The sequence below is a fragment of the Onychostoma macrolepis genome, chromosome 05, assembly GCF_012432095.1.
Source record: "Onychostoma macrolepis isolate SWU-2019 chromosome 05, ASM1243209v1, whole genome shotgun sequence".
Classification (NCBI taxonomy): Eukaryota; Metazoa; Chordata; class Actinopteri; order Cypriniformes; family Cyprinidae; genus Onychostoma; species Onychostoma macrolepis.
Genome location: NC_081159.1, coordinates 2,436,352 through 2,461,153, shown reverse-complemented (window position 1 = coordinate 2,461,153; position 24,802 = coordinate 2,436,352). Strand labels below are relative to the sequence as shown.

The window sequence follows — 24,802 nt, the reverse complement described above, 5'->3', positions numbered from 1 at the left end:
GACCGGCCATTGGAGATAAGAAAAGTAATAGAAACTCAACCCTGTTTCACAGTTCAGAGCCACTCCGGTGACTCTAACAAGCACTCGTACCAAATTATCCAGATATAAAGATCATTAGTAGAGTAAAGCTATCTAAAGCACTTATACTCTTTTTGTCAGTAATTAGTAGTGATTGAGCTAAATCACCCTCTTAAATTTCCAGTTCTGTTTTTAGGTGCAACCAAAGGATTCTCATGAAGTTCGGTTCTGTTAACACTTCTCAGTCGTGCATTCTGCGCACTACCGAACCGACACGCTAAAACATACAGCACTGCTACAGGTCTAGTCTGATTTCTCTACAAACTGTTTCTTTTACACAGCAGGATCAGCGTAGTTCAGTGACTCTCATGAGGCAGTTCTTCTGAGTGAATCGACAGCAGAATCACCAGGTGTCTCATTCCCAAATGATTCACTCTTATCCACCTTGTATTTCCCGTAAGATCGGGCACGGCCATTTGTAAATTTAATGTGTCTGGCTTCCAGTCTCATCCGTGTTCAGCTATTTTTAGCTGTGCAAAGCAGCTCGTTTTGCTGCTTGATATTGCAAACTGGTGTGTCTTACCATATTATTTTAATGTTTTTGTGGTGCAAACATTTTTACCGTTTACTGCACTTCGTTATTCTTCTCGTTATTTCCCTATGAACCTGAAGTCAAACACATTACCAGAAAAAAACAGCTAACTTCAGCATTGAAAAATAAGGTGGATAAGTTGGTTCTTTTTAGTGAATCAAAACATATAGCAAGATAAGTAGTTTGATTACTGAGTGAATGACTCTCACGAACATGTTCTTTATAGTGAATCAAAAACACGACCAGTGTAATCCAATAACTGAATGAATGACTCTTAACAGCCGCTTCTTTTTAGTGAATCAAAAACCGTACAACTGGCGCAGTCCCATTCCCAAATGTAAACTGGTTCTTCTTAGTGAATCATACAGTGTGACCAGTGTGGCATGATTCATGAGTGATTGACTCTTATGAGCCAATTCTTTTTAGTGAATCAAAAGACTCATTAATAAGTCAGATGAGCATTAACTAAAAGTGATTAGCATGGTGGCGCTAGAATTGGAGCTTACGAGTTGAATTTTTTTTTTAAAAACATACGTAAAATATCATGGGCAAAAAATGTCCATTGTAAATAACACTGAAGTTACTTTCAAACCAAGCACCTTGCTGTTGGTTAACACAGTGAATTTGCTCTTTTTTTACCCTCTCGCAAAACTCCCAATAGTGCAGATTCCTATTGTAATGAAACCTGTGAAATTTCAGCGAGAAATGGTAAATGTGCACATTTATCATATCATCTACTGAAAAGTGGAGAGAGTTGTGCATTTTCTTAGCTGCCTTGTGAAATTGACACCTAAGTGCATGTAGGCCACCACTAATAGAAAGTAGGCTATTGAGAGTTTCTACGAGTAGGAAAGTTTTCTAAGGAATGAAAGAGTGACCATTGCCGAAGGCATCTGAGTTATTTTGACATCTTTTAAATCCATTACAGATATTGTTGTCTTTCCGGACCTGAGAGACCTGGAGGTATGACAGTGATGTGTTGGGTTGCATTAGCAGTGGTGCCTTGAAGGGGTCTGGGACCTTTACTTTGATGGAATCTCCTTGTTTGAGACCCTTCCCCCTTCCCAAAGCCTCAGAAACATCGGTCTCCCGTGAAAAGAGAAATATGATGTGGAAAATGGCCATTGGGTGATGGAGATTGATTCAGAAGAAACACGAGCAGTGATCAATATGGCGGCTTGTTCGCAGGAGAGATACACTTATTGCTGTTAGTTCAGCCACCTGGTGGATTCTGGGAGGAAAGCGGTCGACAGAGAATGCTAGGCATGTAATTTATGATGGAAGCGTCAGTCCAAGATTGATGCCATTCGGATGAAGGATCCAGTGAGATAATGAAAAGAACTTTTTGTAGGACCAAAAAGAGGACAGTCAGAAATGAAATAAATGTAGCATGACAAGGAATTTAATTCAGGTGAGGAATCAATTTGCAGATACATTTCACCTAGAAAACCCGTTCTCATCTGTTCGTCAAGCACATTTAATGCTTTTCAATCTTACAGAACAGAATGTGAAATTGTGAAAGTAGTCTCACTAAATCAGACCAATACTCAGCGGATTAATTTTTCAGCAATATGTACAATGTTGATGTTGACCAATCCCCTATTTGTCATGAACACGTCACTTCTATGGGTTGCTATGGTAACAGAATTCTGGGTGGCACAGCGGCGATGTAATAATCAATAAAACAATGGATGGAGGTCAGAGCTCAAGAGGCAAACCGACACAGTGTGAAAAGGTATTTTTGGAAAGCAGGAACTCAAAATGAAGCCATTCTTACTATTTCAAGTTAGTTGTGAGTGATGTGCTTAGGAAACCATTTTTAGTGTTTACAGTTCCAAAAATAATCGCTGATTGTCTCCAAAAATTTTGAGTGAATTTGTTATTTTTTTAATGTATTTTAATAGTAATACAATTAATTAATTAATTAATTTAATTTTCTGTCAATATATAACCTTTATATTTTAAGAAGGGTGTCCTTGCAAGGGTATCATCATTTATGGGGGTCCTTGAAAACTTTTTTTTTGTTTTTGTTTTTATTTTTATTGTTATTTAAACTAGTTGGTGCATTGCTAAAGACAGTCCGCCAAACATATTCTGTCACCCTGGCATCAGAGTTGTCTCCATGCACCAGGAATAATCTGCAGCCTAAATGTGTTCTCTCTATTTATCCATTCATTTCCACCAGACATGCACTGTCACACTGACGAATGGGGAAATGCTGGAAAGAGCCAATTGTATTTGTTCAGCAAAGGGCCTTCATTCCCTTGAAACTCAAATGTCCCTCACAAAGAAAGCGATAACCCTCTCCCGATATTACCATAAGTCTCTAAAGAAACTCATCTGGGAAATCAGATGTTTATTACCGGATTCTTGCATGAGAAGTCAAATCAGCTACGCCATTATGTTCTTGATTGGGCTGCTCACTTACTGGTTGCTTTGTGCACATCTGTCTGGCAAGAACATTATTCTGCAAATTTGTTTCCAGTTGCACTAATAGACAATTCTATCTCTTCATCACACAGAAATGACTTCTCATAAGATATCTGCATTAATAAAAGGTTGAGGCTAGTGGCTTGCTTATGAATATCAAATATCGTCTGATTAATGCAGGTGACTGGAGTCGTCACACTGGAGAAATTCCAGCAGCAAAACCAAAGCCCTAAACACACTGCTCGATTTTTGGCCGTCCCAGACGAAAGATTGGCATCGTGAAACAATCGTGGCAATCAGAAATCGCCGCGATTGCTTCACGATGCCAGTCTTTCGTCTGCGACAGCCAAAAATCATGCAGTGTGTTTCGGGCTTTAGACAAGATGAGTGACAATTAAAAATTGAGAATGAGAGCTGGATTTGGTGCTCTCACCCACAGCAAACAGCAATAGTTCACTCAAAAATGTAAATTTGCAGAAAATGCCCTGGATCCATCCAAGATGTAGAAGAATTTGTTTCTTCATCTGAACAGATTTGGAGAGATTCAGCATTACATCACTTTCTCACCAATGGATCCTCTGGAGTGAATGGGTGCCGTCAGAATGAGAGTCCAAACAGCTGATAAAAACATCACAATAATCCACACCACTCCAGTCCATCAGTTAATGTACTGTGAAGCAAAAAAACTACATAAATAAATAATAAAATCCTCTATCCATAATATTACTTTCTTCAGTGAAAAAACGTAATCTCTTCTGAAAAAATTGCAATGCAATCAAATGGCATACAAGCATATTCTTGCATGAAAGAAATACAAATAAATAAATAAGGTACACCCTCAGAAAAAAGGGTACAAAAAAGGTAACACTTTATTTTGTTGTCCTTGTTACACGTTACACTTTTACACTATTATAATAACAATAAGTTATGCATAATTACATGCAAGTAACCCTAAACCAAACCCTAAACATAGTATATGTAATTAATTAATATTACTCAGTACTTAAATGTTTAATTACACTGTAACAAGGACACCTTAAAATAAAGTGTAACCAAAAAAAGTGTACTTTTTTTTCTGAGAGTATACATGTCCAATTGTTATTGATGCTTCTTTTTTCAGGTCCTTTCCGCCACACAGCTGGGCCTCTGCCCTCATTGTGACAGATTTATTTTCTTTTTTCAGCTTGACTGAAAATGTAATGAGATCACGGTGTGTTTAAGTCACGGTCTGCAGCATATAGCAAAGTATAAGAGGTCTTCTTCCTTCTCTATGAGCAAAGACAGAACGAGCCAAATGCAGCCAGACGCATGGTCAAGTCAAGTCAAGTCAAGTCACCTTTATTTATATAGCGCTTTTAACAATACAGATTGTGTCAAAGCACTTAACAGTATCAAATTAGAGGATAGAGTGTCAGTAATGTATAATGATAAGATTAAACACTCAATTTTCAATTTTCAGTTAAAGGCATTTCATTATTGAATTCAGAGATGTCATTGTCTAGCTCAGTTTAGTTTAAATATTATCTGTGCAATCAAATCGGTGATAATCGCTAGAAATTAAGTGGCATGGTCAAGCCTTGAGACTTGCACATATATAAAGGGTGAATTCTGAGAAAAGGTTCTGGCAGCGTTGCATCATGTGAAGTGTTTGGTGAACAGGGTTGTCATTGACAACCAGGAACTTCATTTACACTAACAATAGAAATACAGCAGGCAGAAAGAACAAGTGGATATAGTCTGCACATGCTTTTTTTTTTTTTTTTGGTTCTCAGTTGTCACAAGCCTTTTTTTCCCAGCTTTATTTATTTTATTGTACTGTTGTCTATTTTTTTTTTCATGTTATCTTTTGCATGGTTTAAACAAATAGCCAATATAATATTACGTATTTATTTAAGCTGAAACTGATTTGGGTGGATTTAATATACAAGAAAAATAAACATGAATCTGTGACAGAAGAACCACGCTTTTATGCTTGATTTTGGATGAAGATGGATTCATCTGCATCTCTGCACCACTTTTCTCAACATGCAGTTTGATTGCCTTTTTAATTACAGTGATGATAAAAAAAAAAAAAGTTGGCCTCAATCCTCAGCATAATAAAAGATTAGATTTTGGGTGCTCGGGGAATCCAGTTCCCTCTAAAGTGTACACTGCTGTCATAACTTGTGTTGCTATCAACAGAGGGGAGGAAGGTGACAGGAACAATCACCATAAAAATTACCCACAGGAACTACGTGATCCTTTTAAGTCACGTACAATGCAATGGTGACTGAAGCCGGGGAAGGAGAGAGACTTTTAGTCTCGGAGGAGCGGGGGGTGTTGAGCTAAGATGATAGAGGTTGCTGAGCAGGTTTCTTGTTGCACTTTCAGCCGTACTGCACTTCACTGCCAGACACATATGGTGGTTGCTGTTTTTCTGAATCAGCTGTAAACATAAAAAAAAAACACATTTCTCATTGAATATCCTTTTTCATTGGAAAATAAATAATAAATGCAATGCATTTTAAATGGGTTGCGAACACTGCTGTCTTAAAAAGAAATTCCAAACAGTATTAAAAGAATAGTTCACACACACACACACAAAAAAAAAAAAATGCTGCAAATTTACTCACCCTCAGGCCATCCAATGTAGACAAGTTTTTTTTTTTCTTCATCAGAAAAGATTTAGAGAATTTTATCATTACTTGCTCACCAGTGGATCCACTGCAGTGAATGGGTGCCGTCAGAATGACAGTTCAAAAAACACCACAATAATCAACATGACTCCACTCCATCAATTATAGTGAAAAGCTGTTTGTAATAAATCCATCTTTAAGACGTTTTTAACTTAAACCCGTTTGCTTCCGCCTAGAAAATTTAGCAGGTAAGTAAATTCGCAAACAAACAATCAATCAATGCATATACATAAATAGAGTCTATTTCTTTAATAAAGAACACTTTCTCCCTTCTTTATCCCAGCTATCACTGGGGTAAAAAGAGCATAATTTCAAACATAGGCTAATATTTCTGAATAGCAGCCAACAGAGCTCTAGCAGGAATGCCTAAAAATATTAGACTTACAGATTAATAACAGAATTGTCATTTGCCGCATTATCTAAGTGCACACTGTTTCCTCCGCTAATTGAAAGATGGAAGAAATTAGATGAATGCATCTCCCAGTTTACATCCATCACAGGAAGAAGCGAGCACCATGGCAACTAATCAAACACAGCAATGTTTAGTTTAGTCACTGGCTTGACGCCAGTCCCTGTTCTTGAAGATAATGACTCCTTGATGCCAGCAAGCATCCATTCTCCAGTTTAATTAACCTTCAATATATTACATGCATCCATGTTTCTGGCTTATTATGGAGGTTGATACAATCTCAAGTGTCCCGGCTTTCTTTCTTGCACTAGTTTATTTGAACATGCCAAGTCTGCCCTCATGTGGTCTGTGAAGAAACTGAGGGCTGGATTGGTAAACTGATGAGATTATGGTAATTAATGTCCGTCAGAACCAAAAGGAGAGTACAGAACGCCAATAAAACAAACCTAAGGTGTTGCATTATTTGTGATGATGATGATGATGATGAAGGAAAGAAATTATGTGTGCAGATCAAACAGCTCCGCTAGACTTTAGGTACTTCGTTGCATTGTGCATAGTTTTGTCTTGCATGTTGTTTTTTTATTAACAGATATGGGTTTTTAATAAAACCCCTGTGTGTTCCAAAGCAACATCTGTGGTTGCTCATTAATCGTTTAGTAATTAAAAACTGCTTGATCAGCTTTCTGTTTCACACAGGTCTTCTTCCTTTAATTTAGTCAGTGGCAGGAGCTTATTGCACACACTACTTTAACTACTTTAACTTACTAACTAAAATAAATGATTTTTAAGTTTAGATAATAGACAGACATATCAAATAAAGCAGAATTTATTTTAGTCTACAGCTGGTTTTGAGCAAGACAACGTCACTTATTTATTTATTTATTCATAATAAATATAAAATAGCAGTCCATTTCTACTAACAGTTATTTATTTATCTAATTTATCATTTATCTTGTAAAAAAAATAAAAAGAAAAAAAATATAGGGCGGACGTAGGAACCTGTGTTTATAGAGTTTTTTTCCGGACGGTGCGTATAACGCGGTTACACAAGTCGATATATGTGGATTACTGTGATGCTGTGAAATGTGAGTGAATTTTATAAAAATGTATTATGTTTTAATGTTTATGTCTTGGTTATGAGTGATTGTGATTTCAGTGATTAGCGTCTCTGAAAAAATAAATCAATTAATCGCACTATTATTATTTTTTTGTTCCTCAGGAAGCTATGTCTCTCTTATTATGCATTGCAGTTAAAGTATATGTTCACATACGGCGATAGTATTTGCTGGCGTCGTTATTATTTACTTAGTTAATAGAATCTATTAATATCTATATAATACTGTTCTGTTATAAATGTATTTCATACATAACGTTAACTAAATATGAAACCTGTGGATTGTTATTAATGGTCAATCCACTTCAGTTTTTATGACTATAAAGCAAGACAGGGGTCAGTGTTATATACTACTGTTACATACACTGAATGTTTCTCCCTGCTGTATTCTAGATTGACACGCCCAGATTGTTTTTCCTGGCCAATGGGCTGACAGCGTGGGCGGAGCAAGATGTTGAGTGACATTCCTCGAGACGCCCTCCTCCGCCCTCTCACCCGGAATGAGGTGGTGGGGATGTTGGTGAGACTCACCATCTTTGGAGCCGCAACATATTACAGCATCAAATGGGTGGTGGATGCCTTCGATCCGACACAAAAACAAAAATCCCAAGCCAAGAAGCGGGTAAAGATATCTATGCTAAAGTATTCCAGAGTACTTCATACTTCCAGTATTCTACTTCAAGTAATTCCAGTGAAGGATGCATTTAATTAAAAAAACAACTTGTCACAAGATTTGAAGTTAGTTTCAACAACAATGGATTCTTTTATGGCTTGACCTGGCTTTTATGGTGCATTTATTTATTTTATTTTATTTTTATTAGTTTATTTATGATGTTCCCTCAGGCTGAGCGGCTGATGAAGCAGATAGGCGTAGAGGGTGTCAGTCTGACCGAGTATGAAATGAACATCGCAACTCATCTCGTCGATCCTCGCAGCATCAAAGTAACCACCAATACTCTTGTAATCAGTGCAAACCATTCATCAAATCACCCTTTGCCTCTCATTACAATTTACAATACAAAAGGCACATGCACTTGTTAGTAAAGACATGATTTATTCATGTCATCGGTTGTCATTTTACACTTTCTGTTCAGATGATTTCCAATTGAATTGTGTTGGTAGATTGGAAGCCGTTGAAGTGGTGTGACCTGTAATCATTGAAACTGCCGGCCTCCCAAGTGATTAGTAGCTTTAGTAGCTTATATCTTCTTCCTTTCCTTGTAAGGTGACCTGGAGAGATGTTGCTGGACTAGATGAGATCATCTCAGAGCTGCAAGACACTGTGATCTTGCCTTTCCAGAAACGTCACCTGTTTGGTGGATCCAAACTCTTGCAACCTCCCAAAGGTCAGAAAGCATTTGATATCACAGTTCTATTGGATTTTGTGTTTTTCATCCTATTCTTGTTGTGCATTAGGGCTGCACGATAATTCACATTTTAATCATTGCTTCTCTCAATTAAATCGGCATAATCATCTGCAATATTCACCCAGTGGTTTATTTATTTAGATTATTCATGCATTATTTTGCATTGGTAACAAGCCACTACAAGTGTGCATGCTTAGAGTTGCCAGATTTTGCATTTGTTTTTGTTTTTTAAATGAATGCATTTTTTATCCAGTGTTAAACTTAATCGACCCAATCTGGCAACCATGTGCACACTCTCTCTGAGGAAAAAAGCACTAATAATAATAATCTAAAAAATAAAAAAGCAATAATAATCTGAAAACGCCAGATAGCAAGTTTAGCGAACTGTGCAAGTTTAGCAAGTCTGTGCAGCCCTATCGTACATGAGAAATATCAAAGCAAAGATTGTTGTTTATTTGTATTTTTTCCCTGATACCAGGTGTACTATTGTATGGGCCACCGGGATGTGGAAAGACTTTAATTGCCAAAGCAACAGCGAAAGCATCTGGATGCCGCTTTATTAATCTCCAGGCCTCCACTTTGACTGACAAGTGGTACGGCGAATCACAGAAGCTGACTGCTGCTGTGTTCTCACTGGCCGTTAAGATTCAGCCCTGCATCATTTTCATTGATGAAATAGGTAACTACTGAATATGCTCTAAACATCTGCCAGATATTTAGGGATTCCAGACAGATAGGAAAAATATTACAATGCCAGCTTGTTGAACGCACTGAATAATTTCACTCCGCACTACTACAGTGATAAACCTGCCTGTAATGCCTGTGTATACGCAGGTGTTTTATATTCATGGGTTTTATGGAAAACGTGATATGTACATTTGCATAATGACTGGAATGTTTTCAATGCTCAGTCTATAAGCACTGTATTTTCAGTGCTGATGACATTTGAATAATACTGTACTGTGACCCTTCATCTGTGAAACTGACGAACGTGGATGCTGCACACGGAGTCTCTTAGGCATTTTATCATACTGTACTAGCTGAAACAGCAGTAAAAGTTCATTATTTTAATTAGTTAGGCTTCTTTTAAAGTCAGTTCCATGTATTAAATCACAGATCCTGAAAATGTGAAAAGCAAAACTGCAAAAAAGTTTCTAGTTGTTGATTTTAATTTCTTTAAAACGCTAAATAGTTGTACTGTATATAATGTTATGTAACTGTAAAGTATTTTCTTTTAAATAATATGTGATTTAAATACACTATTTAAATATACTATTTCAAAAGTTTGGGGTCAGTGATTTTTATTTTTTTTTTTTTTTTAAATAAATAGCTGCTTTTTTTCCAGCTAGAATTTAATTAATAGTAATGTTACTAAATATTTCTATTTCAAATAAATGCAGATTTTTAAAATCTTTCTATTCACCTATTCAAAAAATGTATTGCAGTTTCCACGAGTATATTAAATGGAACTGTTTTAACATTGATAATAATCAGAAATGATTCTCGAGCAGCAAATCAGCATATTAGAATGATTTCTGAAGGATCATGTGACACTGAAGACTAGAGTAATGGCAATTTCATTATAGGTATAATTTATATTTTAAAATATGTGACCCTGGAGCACAAAAGCAGTCTTAAGTCGCTGGGGTATATTTGTAGCAATAGCCAAAAATACATTGTATGGGTCAAAATTATCCATTTTTCTTTTATGCCAAAAATCATCAGGATATTAAGTAAAGATCATGTTCCATGAAGATATTTTGTAAATTTCTTACTGTAAATATATCAAAACTTTATTTTTGATTAGTAATATGCATTGCTAAGAACTTCATTTGGACAACTTTAAAGGCGATTTTCTCAATATTTTGATTTTTTTTGCACCCTCAGATTCCAGATTTTCTAATAGTTGTATCTCAGCCAAATATCGTCCGATCCTAACAAACCATACATCAATGGAAAGATTATTTATTCAGTGGTGTATAAATCTCAATTTTGAAAAATTGACACTTAAGACTGGTTTTGTCATCCAGGGTCACATGTATTAAAATAACAGTTATTGTAAGTTGTAATAATATTTCACAATATTACTTTTTTTTATTGTATTTCTGATCTCCAAAAAAAAAAGAACAGAAAAGAGCAGTAAGTTACTTCTTTAATAATAATAAAAAATAAAATAAAATAAAAAAACTTCACTGACCCCTAACTTTTGAATGCTACTGTTTATGTAGTTTGCTCATTCTTAAATACTATTTAAATTTTTTGTGATTTTGGGTTGATTTTATAGTGGGTTTATGACATGTATATCCACATAAAATCTGTCTCTTGCATCAGATTCATTCCTGAGGACTCGTTCCAGTATGGACCATGAGGCCACCGCTATGATGAAAGCCCAGTTCATGAGTCTGTGGGATGGACTAGACACAAACTCAAGCAGCCAGGTAATGCACATATATGTATGTTTCAGAGGTGATTAATAGGAAGTAAATGTGTAATGAGATGTCAATGTCCAGGTAATGGTGATGGGGGCCACTAACAGACCACAGGATGTGGACGCAGCAATACTGCGCAGAATGCCTACAACCTTTCACGTAGGCCTGCCTGTGAGTCTGCTGAACACACACACCTTTACACTCTGTATTTGTTATTTGCTTATCTTAATCAGGACAAGACATAATTATTTTTGGTCCGTTTTCAGAATGCAGCTCAAAGAGAAGAAATCCTTAGACTCATTCTGTCTGGAGAAAATGTAAGACATTTAGATCTACTTCCTCTGCACCACAATTCCTTTGCAAAATGTTTTGTCTTTAATGTAATGCTTATATTAAAGGTGAAGTGGCAGAAATTCATATATGTGACCCTGGACCACAAAACCAGTCTTGTGTCAATTTTTCTAAATCGAGATTTAGATCATCTGAAAGCTGAATAAATAAGCTTTCCATTGATGTATGGTGTGTTAGGATCGGACAATATTTGGCTGAGATACAACTATTTGAAAATCTGGAATCTGAGGGTGCAAAAAAATCTAAATATTGAGATCACCTTTAAAGTTGTCCAAATTAAGTTCTTAGCAATGCATATTAATAATCAAAAATTAAGTTTTGATACATTTACGGTAAGATATTTACAAAATATCTTCATGGAACATGATCTTTACTTCATATCCTAATGATTTTTGGCATAAAAGAAAAATCTATAATTTGGACCCATACAATGTATTTTTGGCTATTGCTACAAATATACCCCAGCGACTTAAGACTGCTTTTGTGGTCCAGAGTCACATATTTACACTGCTATTCAAAAAGTAAGCTTTTTAAATGTTTCTGAAAGTCTTTTATGCTCACCAAGGCTGCATTTATTTGGTTTAAAACAGTAATATTGTGAAATATTATTACAATGAAAAATAACTGTTTTAGATTTTAGATTATAAAATGTAATTTACTCCTGCGATGACAAAGCTGAATTTTCAGAATAATTTCTAAAGTCTTCAACATCCCACGATCCATCAGAAATCATTCCAGTATGCTGATTTGCCGCTCAAGAAATATTTCTCATTATTATCCAAATGAATGAAACCAGTTGTGTTGTTAAATGTTTTTTGTGGAAACAGTCACACAATATAAAGTTGAAAATAACAACAATTATTTGAAATGTTTCTTTATATAACATTATAAATGTCTAATTTAATGCATCATCGCTGTATGAATTAGTTTTGAACCCCAAAGATCTGAAAGAATGTGTGTAAATAAATTATTTTACTTGAATCTTTTTTTTCTCAGTTAAGTAACGCGATTAACCTGAAGGAAATAGCGGGTCAAACCGAGGGGTACTCCGGCAGTGATCTGAAAGAGCTGTGCAGAGACGCCGCCATGTACCGCGTTCGAGACTATGTCCGCAAGCAGCAGATGAAACAGATCGCACAGCAGTTCCAGCTGGATGAAGACGAGTACGTCTAAGATAGCATTTCATGTCCTTACCGAGGAAGTTTATAATATCTGGAGTAAATTGTCACATTAATCTCAAGCAGTTGCTCAGTTGTCCTATTTAGAAGAGAAACAGTTCAAAAATATCTGAAATGTTCTGAAATGCCGTTTACATATGCAGTAGTGAATGTAAAAGTATATTACTCATGACTGATTTTGTCCTGGCGTCCTCTGGTGTGTCCTCAGGCATGTGGACAGCACGCAGCTGAGGCCCGTGACTCAACTGGACCTGCTGTTTGGCCTAGATAAGATGAGCGAGTCCAAACAGGCCACAGCTATAGCTGACCCAGCAAATCTGAGAGAGGTGCCTCTGGACTGAAAACCTCTCGCTTTACACTCTCATACACTCGTTTTCTCTCTCTCACACTTTTTTCTTTCTGCCTCGTCTTTTCCCTTTCCTTTTTAAATTCTCCATCTTTCATATTTCTGTTACATCTCAAACCTTAGAATTTGCACTATAATGAATTTCAGTCAGATACTCGAGACAGTAACTATGTGCATATTTATAATAATAATAATAGACACACTAAATGGAGTTTCCTTAGTCTTCCGTATTAAATTATTGTTTTAATTATCTCTGCCATGTCATCTGTTGTGTGCATATTGTTCAGAAGCGAATGTCGAACCACTTTTTTGGTAAAGAGAGAGAGGAATATGAACTTTGCTATGTCTGTAAATGTTTTAGTAACCAGGACCAGGTTTCCTGAAACACTGAGTTTTATCTAATTGTCTTATTAGGATGCATGAGTGTTACTCTGAAGTTAAACTGAATGGTGCATGTGTGACCTTCGTCAACACCAGTTTAGCCATGATAAAAATCATTTGTGTCAGGAGCATGTCTGGGTCATATTCAACCCAAAATCAAAAGAAAAAAAAAATATGCATAAAAAATGAGGCCATACATTTGTTTCTTTTGCATTATGACATTATTTTCATGACCATTCATCTCAATTTTCACAGTAATGTGGGACAAAATGGGATGTATTGATATTATTTGAATTTTGATGTATTATTTTAGAATTTTTTGTGAGATTTTTTGTCATGGTGAACAACAGCATTTATTAGTAGAATTAAAAATAATTAAAAATGGAACAAAATTGCTCTCGAGGTTCATATAGACTATACAGACAGTTTAGTGACCACTTGAAGCAAAGTTGGACACAGGGACAAATGGTGCTACATGTATCTCTACAAAGAAGACTTTTTTTTTTTTTTTTTTTAATTGAATAGTGAAAGACGTTAAGAATCTGTAATATATTGATGTTCAGATGAGTCTGAGTGTGTTTAGATAGATAGATTGAGTTTGGAACATAAATATATCACTTAAAGTGTCAAGCCAGCATCACGATACTCATTTATCAGGTACTGAAATGGCCAACTTCTTTCTTAAAACTACCAGTTTTTTCCGTCCTCACTGAAGTTTCTGGCCTTTCACCAGCTCTAAATGCTAAATTTTTGCTCTTGTCAAACCGCTCCAACGATTTAAGCAAGTGCTTCCTGTTTGATGATTACTGTATGTGTTACAAGCCAAGTATGCGTTATTATGTGTTACAAGCCAAGTCTCCACATGTTACTTTGATAATGGGAGGGAAAATGTGTCCGGCAGCTTGATTAATGGTCCATTAAACATTGCAAATAAATGTCTTAATTTATTCAGATTCATGATTTTTATTTTTTCTTGTCATGTGCATTTTCAGTGACTGACCGATATGACATATTTAACATGTAAATGTGCTTGTTTGGCAAACTATGCCTACACTAATTCCATGCTTGTAGGGAGATTTGGCTTCCTTTCGCACTTTGGCACCAGATTACACCTTTGATGTTGCTCTGTTCTGCTTCGAGTGTTTGTTGTTCTACTAAATACGAAACTAAATATGATTAGTTGTAATCAGGTACTCGGTTGTTTTATAAAGAGATGATCAAATATTCTGCTTGCCGTTTGTTGTTAAAATCAACTTCTGTTATCACATACATTTTGGTCATAAAGGAATATAGTTCACCCAAAAATGAAAATTTGCTTCCAAGATGTATTTGAGTTTGTTTCTTCGTCGCAATAGATTATGAGAAATTTAGCATTACATCACCAGCGGATCCTTTGCAGTGAATGGGTGCCGTCAGAATGAGAGTCCAAACAGCTGATAAAAAAAAAACATCATAAGTAATCAACACATTTCCAAAAGCTGCATGTTTGTAATAATTCCATCATTAAGATGTTTTTTTAACTTCAAACCATTGTTTCTGGTCAAAATATGAGTCCTCTATCTGTAATATTGCTTTCTTCTGTGAAAAAGGACTCTCATTCTGACGGCACCCATTCACTGCAGAGCATCCATTGGCGAGCAAGTGCTGGAATGCTACATTTCTCTAAAAATCTGTTACAATGAAAACATATTCATCTACATCTTGGATGACATGAGAGTGAATAAACTTTCAGCAAATGTTTTAATTTTTGGGTGAACTATTCCTTTAAATTTGGTTTTACTTTCCATAATCTTTCCCTGATTATCTGTCATTGGGCAAGAAAGACATCATTCGCTCATGTTGTCTGGTTAAATTTAAGATAAAAAGCTTCTCTCACACCAGTAACTCATCACGGCATGACAGTGTTGCATAAAGTGTTTTCCCAAATCATAATAAATCCATCTGGAATATATTAAATAATTGTTGTCAGAATAATGTGCATCAGTCAGTAAAAATGCGAACCCTTGCAGTTCCTAATGTTAACAACAGTCTTTGGCCTTTTCACCATCTCCACACGTATACAGAGTGTTTTGTTCTTAAAATATGATTACAAGAGGCAAACGTAAGAGAAGCTGTTGACGTTCAGCTTTTTGCTATACTTTGTGCTTCGTTTGCATCAAAACTGCACAACCTTTCTGTTATAGCCATGAGTCATACTGTAATTTTCTTTGCATCATAAAGCTCTTTCATCACTTTCTCTCTGTTCAAACAGTCAAAAATAGAAACTGAGAGGAAAAAGACATAGAGCCTGTGTCAGTGAGTTCATAATATGGCTTTGTTTAGGTAAGGCCTGTTATTGCTAAAAACTCAATAACTGATCCGTTGCTTGGAAGTTTTCCTCTGTAGAGGTTTAATAACTGATATATTAGCTTTTGATGCTTGGATGTTGTATGTGATTTTTAACCCAGATTCACTCAACCAAAAGAGAGGTTTTTGTCACTGTCTGCAGTAGGACTCCACAAGAGGGCAGTATTTGTATTGAAATATTTCTGAGACTTGTAAAAGTTCTTTAAATGAGTGTTTAAAGACATAGTTGACCTAAAACACAACATTTTAGAGAAATCCTGAAAATGATGTGTTTTATTTTTATGCAATTGGAGTCAAAGTGGCCCATGTGCTGTATTCTAAGACTTTCAAAGTCATAATAGTTTTACGTCAGGGATGGACCCAAATTTAAGTCATTATATCCACCTTAGTTTTCAACGTGGAAGTAAGCTGTTTTCTGTGCATGTGTGAGACTTCTGATTCATTAGCCGCTGTAGGGATACAACGAGAAGAGTATCAAAGTGCAGTAAATGGTGAAACCGTTAATTAAGACAATACATTAAAATAATATGGTTTGTCATATCGGTTTGTCATTTCAAGCAGCATAACTCTTGTGTACAGCTAAAAATAACTGGAAGCAAATGACACCGGAAACCAGACAAATTAATTTACAAATGGCTGTGGGCATGAAAAATAAGGTGGATTCTGCAAATCTTAAGCTAGCTTTGTTGGCACATTTGTGATTCATTCTTTTTTCTTTTTTTTTTATGAATTAGTTAATCCAGTTCAAAAACATTCTGAATTGTTCAAAAAGACGAATCTGATGAATTTGCCACAGTACTTTTACTTCCTCTTTCAAGCTTGAAAGTTCACATTCATTGTGTTGGCAAATAAAAGAGCAACAAGTACAATTATTTTTGCTTTCGTGTTCCACAGATGAAAGAAAGACTTACAAGTTTAGAATGAATGAGGGTGAGTAAAAACAAGAATTTTCATTTTTGGATGAACTAATCCTTTAAATCCTGTCCTAAGGCAGTAAACCAGACCCACTGCTGGAAAACACGTCCTATAAAATCTAGATCTCCTGACATTTGTGCAATTCCAGTGTTATGCTCCGAAATCTCTTATGCTAAAAATAGTAATTTTATGAAATATTACAAAAAAAGTCTTTTTGAATATATTTTAAAATGTGCTTTATTCCTGTGATGGCAAAGCTGAAGTTTCAGATGTTGGTTTGGTGCTCAAGAGACATTTATTATTATCAATGTTGAAAACCGCTGTGCTATATATTTCTGTGAATCTGTAATACTCTTTTCAGGGTTCTTTGATGAATAGAAAGTTCAAAAGAGTTATGGGTTACTAGCAGAATTAAAAGACATCATTAATGTTAATGAAAGTGATTCAAATGTTTCAAACATTACCTCTGTTTCACATCTGGTTTAGAAAATGGATGCAGTAAATTGCTCAAAAGTGACAGTAACGACATTTATCAATTAATTTATCATTTGTTTTTATATCAGAATTAATTAATATTTATTTATAATGTATATTTCATGTATAATTTCATATATTTTTATACGCTGTTCTTTGATCAGGAATTTTAATACTGTTATAACATGCAAATGCAAATCTGCTGAAAAAGTATGCAGTAGGAAGATGTGAGTTCTTGCATTTATTAGTGATTATTTCACAGGCAGATATTAACGGTATGGTATGCACATATTTATTATAACATTATTACATAATATTAATATACAGACCAGATGTCTTTAGCGTGCATTGTGTTTAAATCATATCAAAGATGGATCCTCATCTGTTGTTTGCATGTTCTGTTGAAGCAGATATTAAGATCTGTTTTGATGTATGATTGAGAGGAGCAGGCTACACACCGTTGTTCACTGCATCTTTAAATGGTTCGTAAAATCAGGGCCTGACGTCTCAAATCAGGATTGACTAAATAAAAACGACATTTTCTGATTTACTTGTGATCTGCACAACAAAATGGTCTCTTCTTAATTTGATTTCTTTGCTTCTTTCTTTATGTAATTCTGTAAAATGTGCATTCTACTAGATTAAAGTATGATGGGTGAAAGCACTTGATCAAATAATTTTTGATGTTGACATAACTGAAACTGTAGTTCCCAGCATGCTTTGCATGGGAATAAAAGGGGAGAATAAAAATGTTGAAATTAAGTATTTTTGAGCACCCACGCATTAGCATTAACTAGGTTTTTTTTGTAATTTGATGCAAAGGTAATATAATACAAGGTGTAGTGTTTGTTTGTTTCTTTTTAGGATCCTGATGACAGTTGAACTGCGTCATCACAGCCTTGTGAAAAGGGTCCGTTGTAACTTTCAGTTCAAGTGCATGGAGTAACACTGGTGTGCATCTTTATCAGACTCTCTGTTTCTTTTCTGTGGACCCTGATCTGCATCAATAGAAAGAAAATCAGAGCTGATGGGAAAACTGCATTGCACTTAAGGCTGTTTTCTAAGTATTATTCAGTGCCCCACTGTGATTTAATTGATGCGTTCATGAGATATTTTATTCATTTTAAGCGCCAGAGTGAACGCGTTGTCATCTCACTGAGCCCAAGTGCTAATGATACATTCAGTATGGAGATGTCTGCTAGAGCGGCGGCACCTGCTGTCTACTACAGGGAGCAAGGAACAGAATAATGAAGCTGAGGGCAGAGAAGCACAGTCCTCGGGGAGTAAGCACAGCGCCGGGGTCCTGGAGAGGAAACCATTCTAGTTGTCTTCAGGAAGTGCAAAAATAATTAGAGCAATGTGCTAAGCTTTCACTGCACAGGTGGATAAATCGTGACGGACGGGGAATGTTAACACTTAAAGAGAACTTCAGTGATCTTAAAGGAGAAATATTGCATTACATCACTTGTTCACCAGTGGTTCTTCTGTAGTGAATGGGTGCCGTCAGAATGAGAGTCCAAACAGCTGATAAAAACGAGTCCTTCAGGACAACAGACTTTTCATTAGAGGAAGCATTATTATGGATTATGGACGAGTATTTTGGCCAGAGGCAAAAGTTTCAAGTTAAAACACCTTAATGATGGATTTGTTTCTTATTAAGCTTTTCATGTGGATTATTATGGTGTTTTTATCAGCTGTTTGGACTCTCATTCTGACGGCACCCATTCACTGCAGAGGATCCATCGGTGAGCAAGAATGCAAAATTTCTCCAAATCTGTTCTGATGAAGAAACAAACTCTTCTTTTCCCAAACTCAACTATCATCTTGGATGGCCTGAGGGTGTGTACATTTTCAGCAAATTTTCATTTTTTATTTTACTATACCTTTAAGTGGCTGACACTATTATTCCTTCAGCATTTTAATGGAGGATTAAATGTTTTAAATGTCACTGCATCATTTATTCCCCCAGTGTGTTGCTATTTAATGCTTTTTATGCGTTTGCACTATAAATAGTTGCTTTTTCTTTCTCTCTCTTATAGGCTAGAAAAAGACGTGCCCAAGATTTCACGTTGCTGTGTGTTTCTTTTAATGGAGTGTCATGCTTCACCCTCCTGCAGTTCTGAAGGGCATGTTTGAATTTTCTGTTTGTATAATGAAGTTTGGTATATTAATATTCCTTTGATATTTAGAAAAGAGAAGTCGTCTGCAGTGTGGAAGATCTTAGGAAAAAGCTCAGGGGCATTAGCGCTTAAAGCATTTGTTCAGTAGCATACGGTTCAAATCCCTTATCAGCCTTAATATTCCAAGGAGGCATTACTGCCTGAGACTTCTGCTTTCTTCCATCTCAGATAGAGATGAACTGAAATGTATATGATGTGCTCAGCTGAGAATAAGCCCTTGTTGAGTATGTAATTCTTTTATCATGTTCCATTGCACAAAATAATCATGTGGCACAAGAAATACCCCAATTACACATGATGTTAGTCGTTTCCTTAACATTCACCAGACCGAATGAATTCTAAAGGAGACTAAAACCCTAGTCCTGGCCTGGAAGAGAGTTTTATTTTTGGTCTATTGTTAGTTTTAGATCTTTTGAGGTATGCTACCTTTCAAAAGTTTGAGATTAGTAATATTTTATGGTGTTTGAAAGTCTCTTATGCTCACTGTTCATTCATTTGATCATAAATACAGTAAATAGTGAAACTGTCAATTGAAATTTAAAATAACTTAATCTTGTGATGACAAAGCTGAAATTTCAGCAGCCAGATTAATCCAGCCTTCAGTGTGACATGACTCTTCAGAAATCATTTACATATGCTGATTTAGTGTTCAAGAGTGGTAATTATTATTTTCAGTGTTGAAAATGGCTTCAGATTTTGTAGAAACGTTTTTCCACACTTCTTTTTGTTTAGTTTTTTTCCAGGATTTAATAAAAAGTTCAAAAGAACAGCATTTATTTACAAATATATATTTTTACAATGTAAAGTCTCGACTGCCATGCACTTTGACAAATGAAATGCATCCTTGCAGAATAAAATAGTTAATTCTGAGATATAAATTATGTTGTGCATAAGTAGTGCAGAGAACATGCTTTAAGCAAAAGTAAACACATTTTTGTGATTGTGTAGAGCCTAGATATGATTAATAAATCATGTGAGTAATGGATGCCTTGTAACGACCGTAAAGGGCTTCCCACGAAACCATTTTTGCCATGAAAGGAGAATTCTCTGGAAGTGATGACCTTTCTCACCGACAGGATGCAGCATCTATATTTGTGTCTTGGTTATATCGCGGCTGTAGATCTTAATATGAAAATGATTAGGATGTTCACCGCTCTCTCTCTGTCTTTCTCTCTCTTCTTCTGAGCAGAGGAGTTGGAGTCAGGATATAAAGGCCGCCGTTCCATTACCACTGCTGATTGAGTCTTGGGGCGTTTTGAGAGGTTTTCAGATGAAAGTAGCTTAAAGGTTGTGTGTGTGTGAGAGGGATTTGAGAGACTCTTTCAGACATCAGACAAAGGTGGCTATTGGAGACTTTATAGAATTGTGTGCGTGGGTCTTTGGCTGTGTGTTTGTTTCGGTACCTGCGCCATTTTGTACATTTGTGTGTGTGTGTGTGTGTGTGTTTGAGGGCTCTCCTTGATCTAAAACCTCTTTAATCCACCAAATCAAAGTAAAAGAGCCATGGATCATTAACTCTGAACCCAGCTTCCTGTGTGTTTGTGTGAAAGGGAAAGCGGAGAGTCAAATACTGATCCAACAAATCAATCCTTTTCTAATGTTAACATCTACTTCTAATTAAAGGTGTTTTTCCAATGTTAAAATAATTGATCATATTCCAGTCTAATGTACAGTGACAACTATGTAAGCCATTTTATATAAACACTGATTCGGTGGCACTTTCTAAACATTTCTGTTGATACAGAATACTTATCAGTCCGATAAGTAAGGAATAGTTCACTCAAATATGAAAAATTCTGTCAGCATGCTCATGTTGTTCCAAACCTCCATGAGTGTCTTTCTTCTGTGGAAAACAAAAGAATATATTTTGAAGTTTTGAGTTTGCTCAACTTATTTTTGTGGGAGATTTTCACATTTTTGTTGTATAAACTTGACAAGTTGAGAAAACTCAAAAATCTGCTGAAGCTGGTTGCCTTAAAATTTTAAGTTGGCTCAACTTTTTTTTTTTTTTTTTTTTACAGTGTGTCAACTGTTTGGTTACCAACATTCTTCAGAAAAAAATAAAAAAATAAAATAAACTTTAAGTAGAGTTTTTATTTTTATTTTATTTATTTTTTTATCGGTCTCGCATAATTTAAATTTATATCTAATATCAGCCAACAATTTGTCTTATATAATATCTACTTTTATAAATAAATAAAGGCAAATAGTGCTGTTTTGACTTATAAGCAATCACCTAGTAACCACATATAACACCCTAACCTTATAGAGTTGTACACTTCAAAAAATAAAAAATGAAGTATATATATAATAAAGTAAATGATAACAATAATAAATATGTTTTTGCAATTCCACTTAGTGCTTCTAGTAAAAAAAAAAAAGTACACACTTCACCTCCAAATTACCATGCAGCTCTAATTATATTGAGTTTATACTGTGATAATTGCTCCTGACATCCTGTTTCAGATCTGTGTACGGATGACATCCCAACGCCAGTCGTGCACATAACACTGGGCAGCGCGGGCCGGGTCATGTGTCAGTGTGATGGGCATGAGTCACAGCGACAGCTCTATTAGAGATTTTAATAGAACAGGACAAAGGCACAGCACCCACTCAGGAAGCAGGAGATTGGCATAATGATGGCTAATTAACTCACGGGTCCCTCTCCTCTTTCTCCTTTACAGGAAAGAAAATATGACTCGCAAAACAGTTGACCACCTGCTCACACAGTGATCCCCAGTAAAGCTCAACAATTCCTCCTTGCAAATTTAAAACTCAGCTTTATCTGAGTTCTGAGCGAATGACTCACCGGATGTCAACATTTGCACACAGCTAGTAGGCTACCTGAATTTTTAGATGTGGGTGTATTTGAATTCTAATTCTTTCATTTGTGGTAGTTGTTCTTTCCTTGATGCGGTGTTTGACAGTTCTACCAAATGCTCATATAAAAAAATAGCCTAGACATTTGCTAATTGTTGGTCCTCGCTATTGATGTTAGGACCTTTCAGAATTTAGGACATTATTACTGTTTGTTTTTTCCATAAAATTGCTTTGAAACAGTGTCCAACGTGGAAAGGACTGTTTAATGAACTTGACCTACACAAGCCACATAAAACTGAAAAACCTTAAAAAGGGAGAAAGATTAGCATACCCATTTGAGGGTTTTTTTTCTCTCTCTCTCTCTAAATATTTCAACTATCATATGTGACCCTGGAGCACAAAACCAGTCTTAAGTCGCTGGGGTATATTTGTAGCAATAGCTAAAAATACATTGTATGGGTCAAAATGATCCATTTTTCTTTTATGCCAAAAATCATTAGGATATTAAGTAAAGATCATGTTCCATGAAGATATTTTGTAAATGTCTTACCATAAATGTATCAAAACTTAATTTTTGATTAGTAATATGCATTGCTAAGAACTTAATTTGGACAACTTTAAAGGTGATTTTCTCAATATTTAGATTTTTTTGCACCCTCAGATTCCAGATTTTCAAATAGTTGTATCTCCAAACCATACATCAATGGAAAGATTATTTATTTACTCAATTTCGAAAAATTGGCACTTAAGACTGGTTTTGTCGTCCAGGGTCACATATAGTGTTACTCCTGTACGTGTCTTTTGTTTAGAATCAGACGCAGCGTTGCAGATTCCCGAATGAATAACTTTTTTTGAGTCTGAATTGGTTCGTGAATCACCCCAAATGATCAAATGTATTTATGGATTAAGAAACCACTTTAAACATTACAGTGTGCGAAGATGAAAAACTATGATTCACCAATAAGTTACAGTGAGGAAAATAAGTATTTGAACACCCTTCTATTTTGCAAGTTCTCCCACTTAGAAATCATGGAGGGGTCTGAAATTGTCATCGTAGGTGCATGTCCACTGTGAGAGACATAATCTAAAAAAAAAATCCAGAAATCACAATGTATGATTTTTTAACTATTTATTTGTATGATACAGCTGCAAATAAGTATTTGAACACCTGTCTATCAGCTAGAATTCTGACCCTCAAAGACCTGTTAGTCTGCCTTTAAAATGTCCACCTCCACTCCATTTATTATCCTAAATTAGATGCACCTGTTTGAGGTCGTTAGCTGCATAAAGACACCTGTCCACCCCATACAATCCGTAAGAATCCAACTACTAACATGGCCAAGACCAAAGAGCTGTCCAAAGACACTAGAGACAAAATTGTACACTTCCACAAGGCTGGAAAGGGCTACGGGGAAATTGCCAAGCAGCTTGGTGAAAAAAGGTCCACTGTTGGAGCAATCATTAGAAAATGGAAGAAGCTAAACATGACTGTCAGTCTCCCTCGGACTGGGGCTCCATGCAAGATCTCACCTCGTGGGGTCTCAGTGATCCTAAGAAAGGTGAGAAATCAGCCCAGAACTACACGGGAGGAGCTGGTCAATGACCTGAAAAGAGCTGGGACCACCGCTTCCAAGGTTACTGTTGGTAATACACTAAGACGTCATGGTTTGAAATCATGCATGGCACGGAAGGTTCCCCTGCTTAAACCAGCACATGTCCAGGCCCGACTTAAGTTTGCCAATGACCATTTGGATGATCCAGAGGAGTCATGGGAGAAAGTCATGTGGTCAGATGAGACCAAAATATAACTTTTTGGTCATAATTCCACTAAACGTGTTTGGAGGAAGAAGAATGATGAGTACCATCCCAAGAACACCATCCCTACTGTGAAGCATGGGGGTGGTAGCATCATGCTTTGGGGTGTTTTTCTGCACATGGGACAGGGCGACTGCACTGTATTAAGGAGAGGATGACCGGGGCCATGTATTGCGAGATTTTGGGGAACAACCTCCTTCCCTCAGTTAGAGCATTGAAGATGGGTCGAGGCTGGGTCTTCCAACATGACAATGACCAAGCACACAGCCAGGATAACCAAGGAGTGGCTCTGTAAGAAGCATATCAAGGTTCTGGCGTGGCCTAGCCAGTCTCCAGACCTAAACCCAATAGAGAATCTTTGGAGGGAGCTCAAACTCCGTGTTTCTCAGCGACAGGCCAGAAACCTGACTGATCTAGAGAAGATCTGTGTGGAGGAGTGGGCCAAAATCCCTCCTGCAGTGTGTGCAAACCTGCTGAAAAACTACAGGAAACGTTTGACCTCTGTAATTGCAAACAAAGGCTACTGTACCAAATATTAACATTGATTTTCTCAGGTGTTCAAATACTTATTTGCAGATGTATCATACAAATAAATAGTTAAAAAATCATACATTGTGATTTCTGGATTTTTTTTTTTAGATTATGTCTCTCACAGTGGACATGCACCTACGATGACAATTTCAGACCCCTCCATGATTTCTAAGTGGGAGAACTTGCAAAATAGCAGGGTGTTCAAATTCATTTCAAATGTAGGAACAACAACTAATACTCCTGCAGCCTTTTGTTTAGAATCAGAATTAGCGCATCAATTTCCCTGTCCACGTTCAGTGCTTATCTCTAATGTTTTTAAATGGCCAATCAATCAAAAATGATAGTGGTCCAAATTATTTATTTATTTATTTCTAATGAATTAAACAACCACAGTGAAGAACCCAAACTCTAATTCAAACCGTTGACCATCC

General features: G+C 36.1%; 1 protein-coding gene across 1 annotated transcript; it reads left to right on the top strand.

Annotated features, from left to right (window-relative positions):
* The first annotated feature begins 7,118 nt into the window (after positions 1 to 7,118).
* atad1a (ATPase family AAA domain containing 1a) lies at positions 7,119 to 13,486 on the top strand. The gene is made up of 10 exons (XM_058776036.1): positions 7,119 to 7,209; positions 7,632 to 7,860; positions 8,082 to 8,180; positions 8,464 to 8,584; positions 9,084 to 9,284; positions 10,937 to 11,043; positions 11,116 to 11,205; positions 11,301 to 11,351; positions 12,382 to 12,548; positions 12,772 to 13,486. The coding sequence occupies exons 2-10, from the start codon at positions 7,690 to 7,692 to the stop codon at positions 12,902 to 12,904; spliced, it is 1,140 nt and encodes a 379-aa protein (XP_058632019.1). The 5' UTR covers positions 7,119 to 7,209; positions 7,632 to 7,689; the 3' UTR covers positions 12,905 to 13,486.
* The last annotated feature ends 11,316 nt before the right edge of the window (positions 13,487 to 24,802 follow it).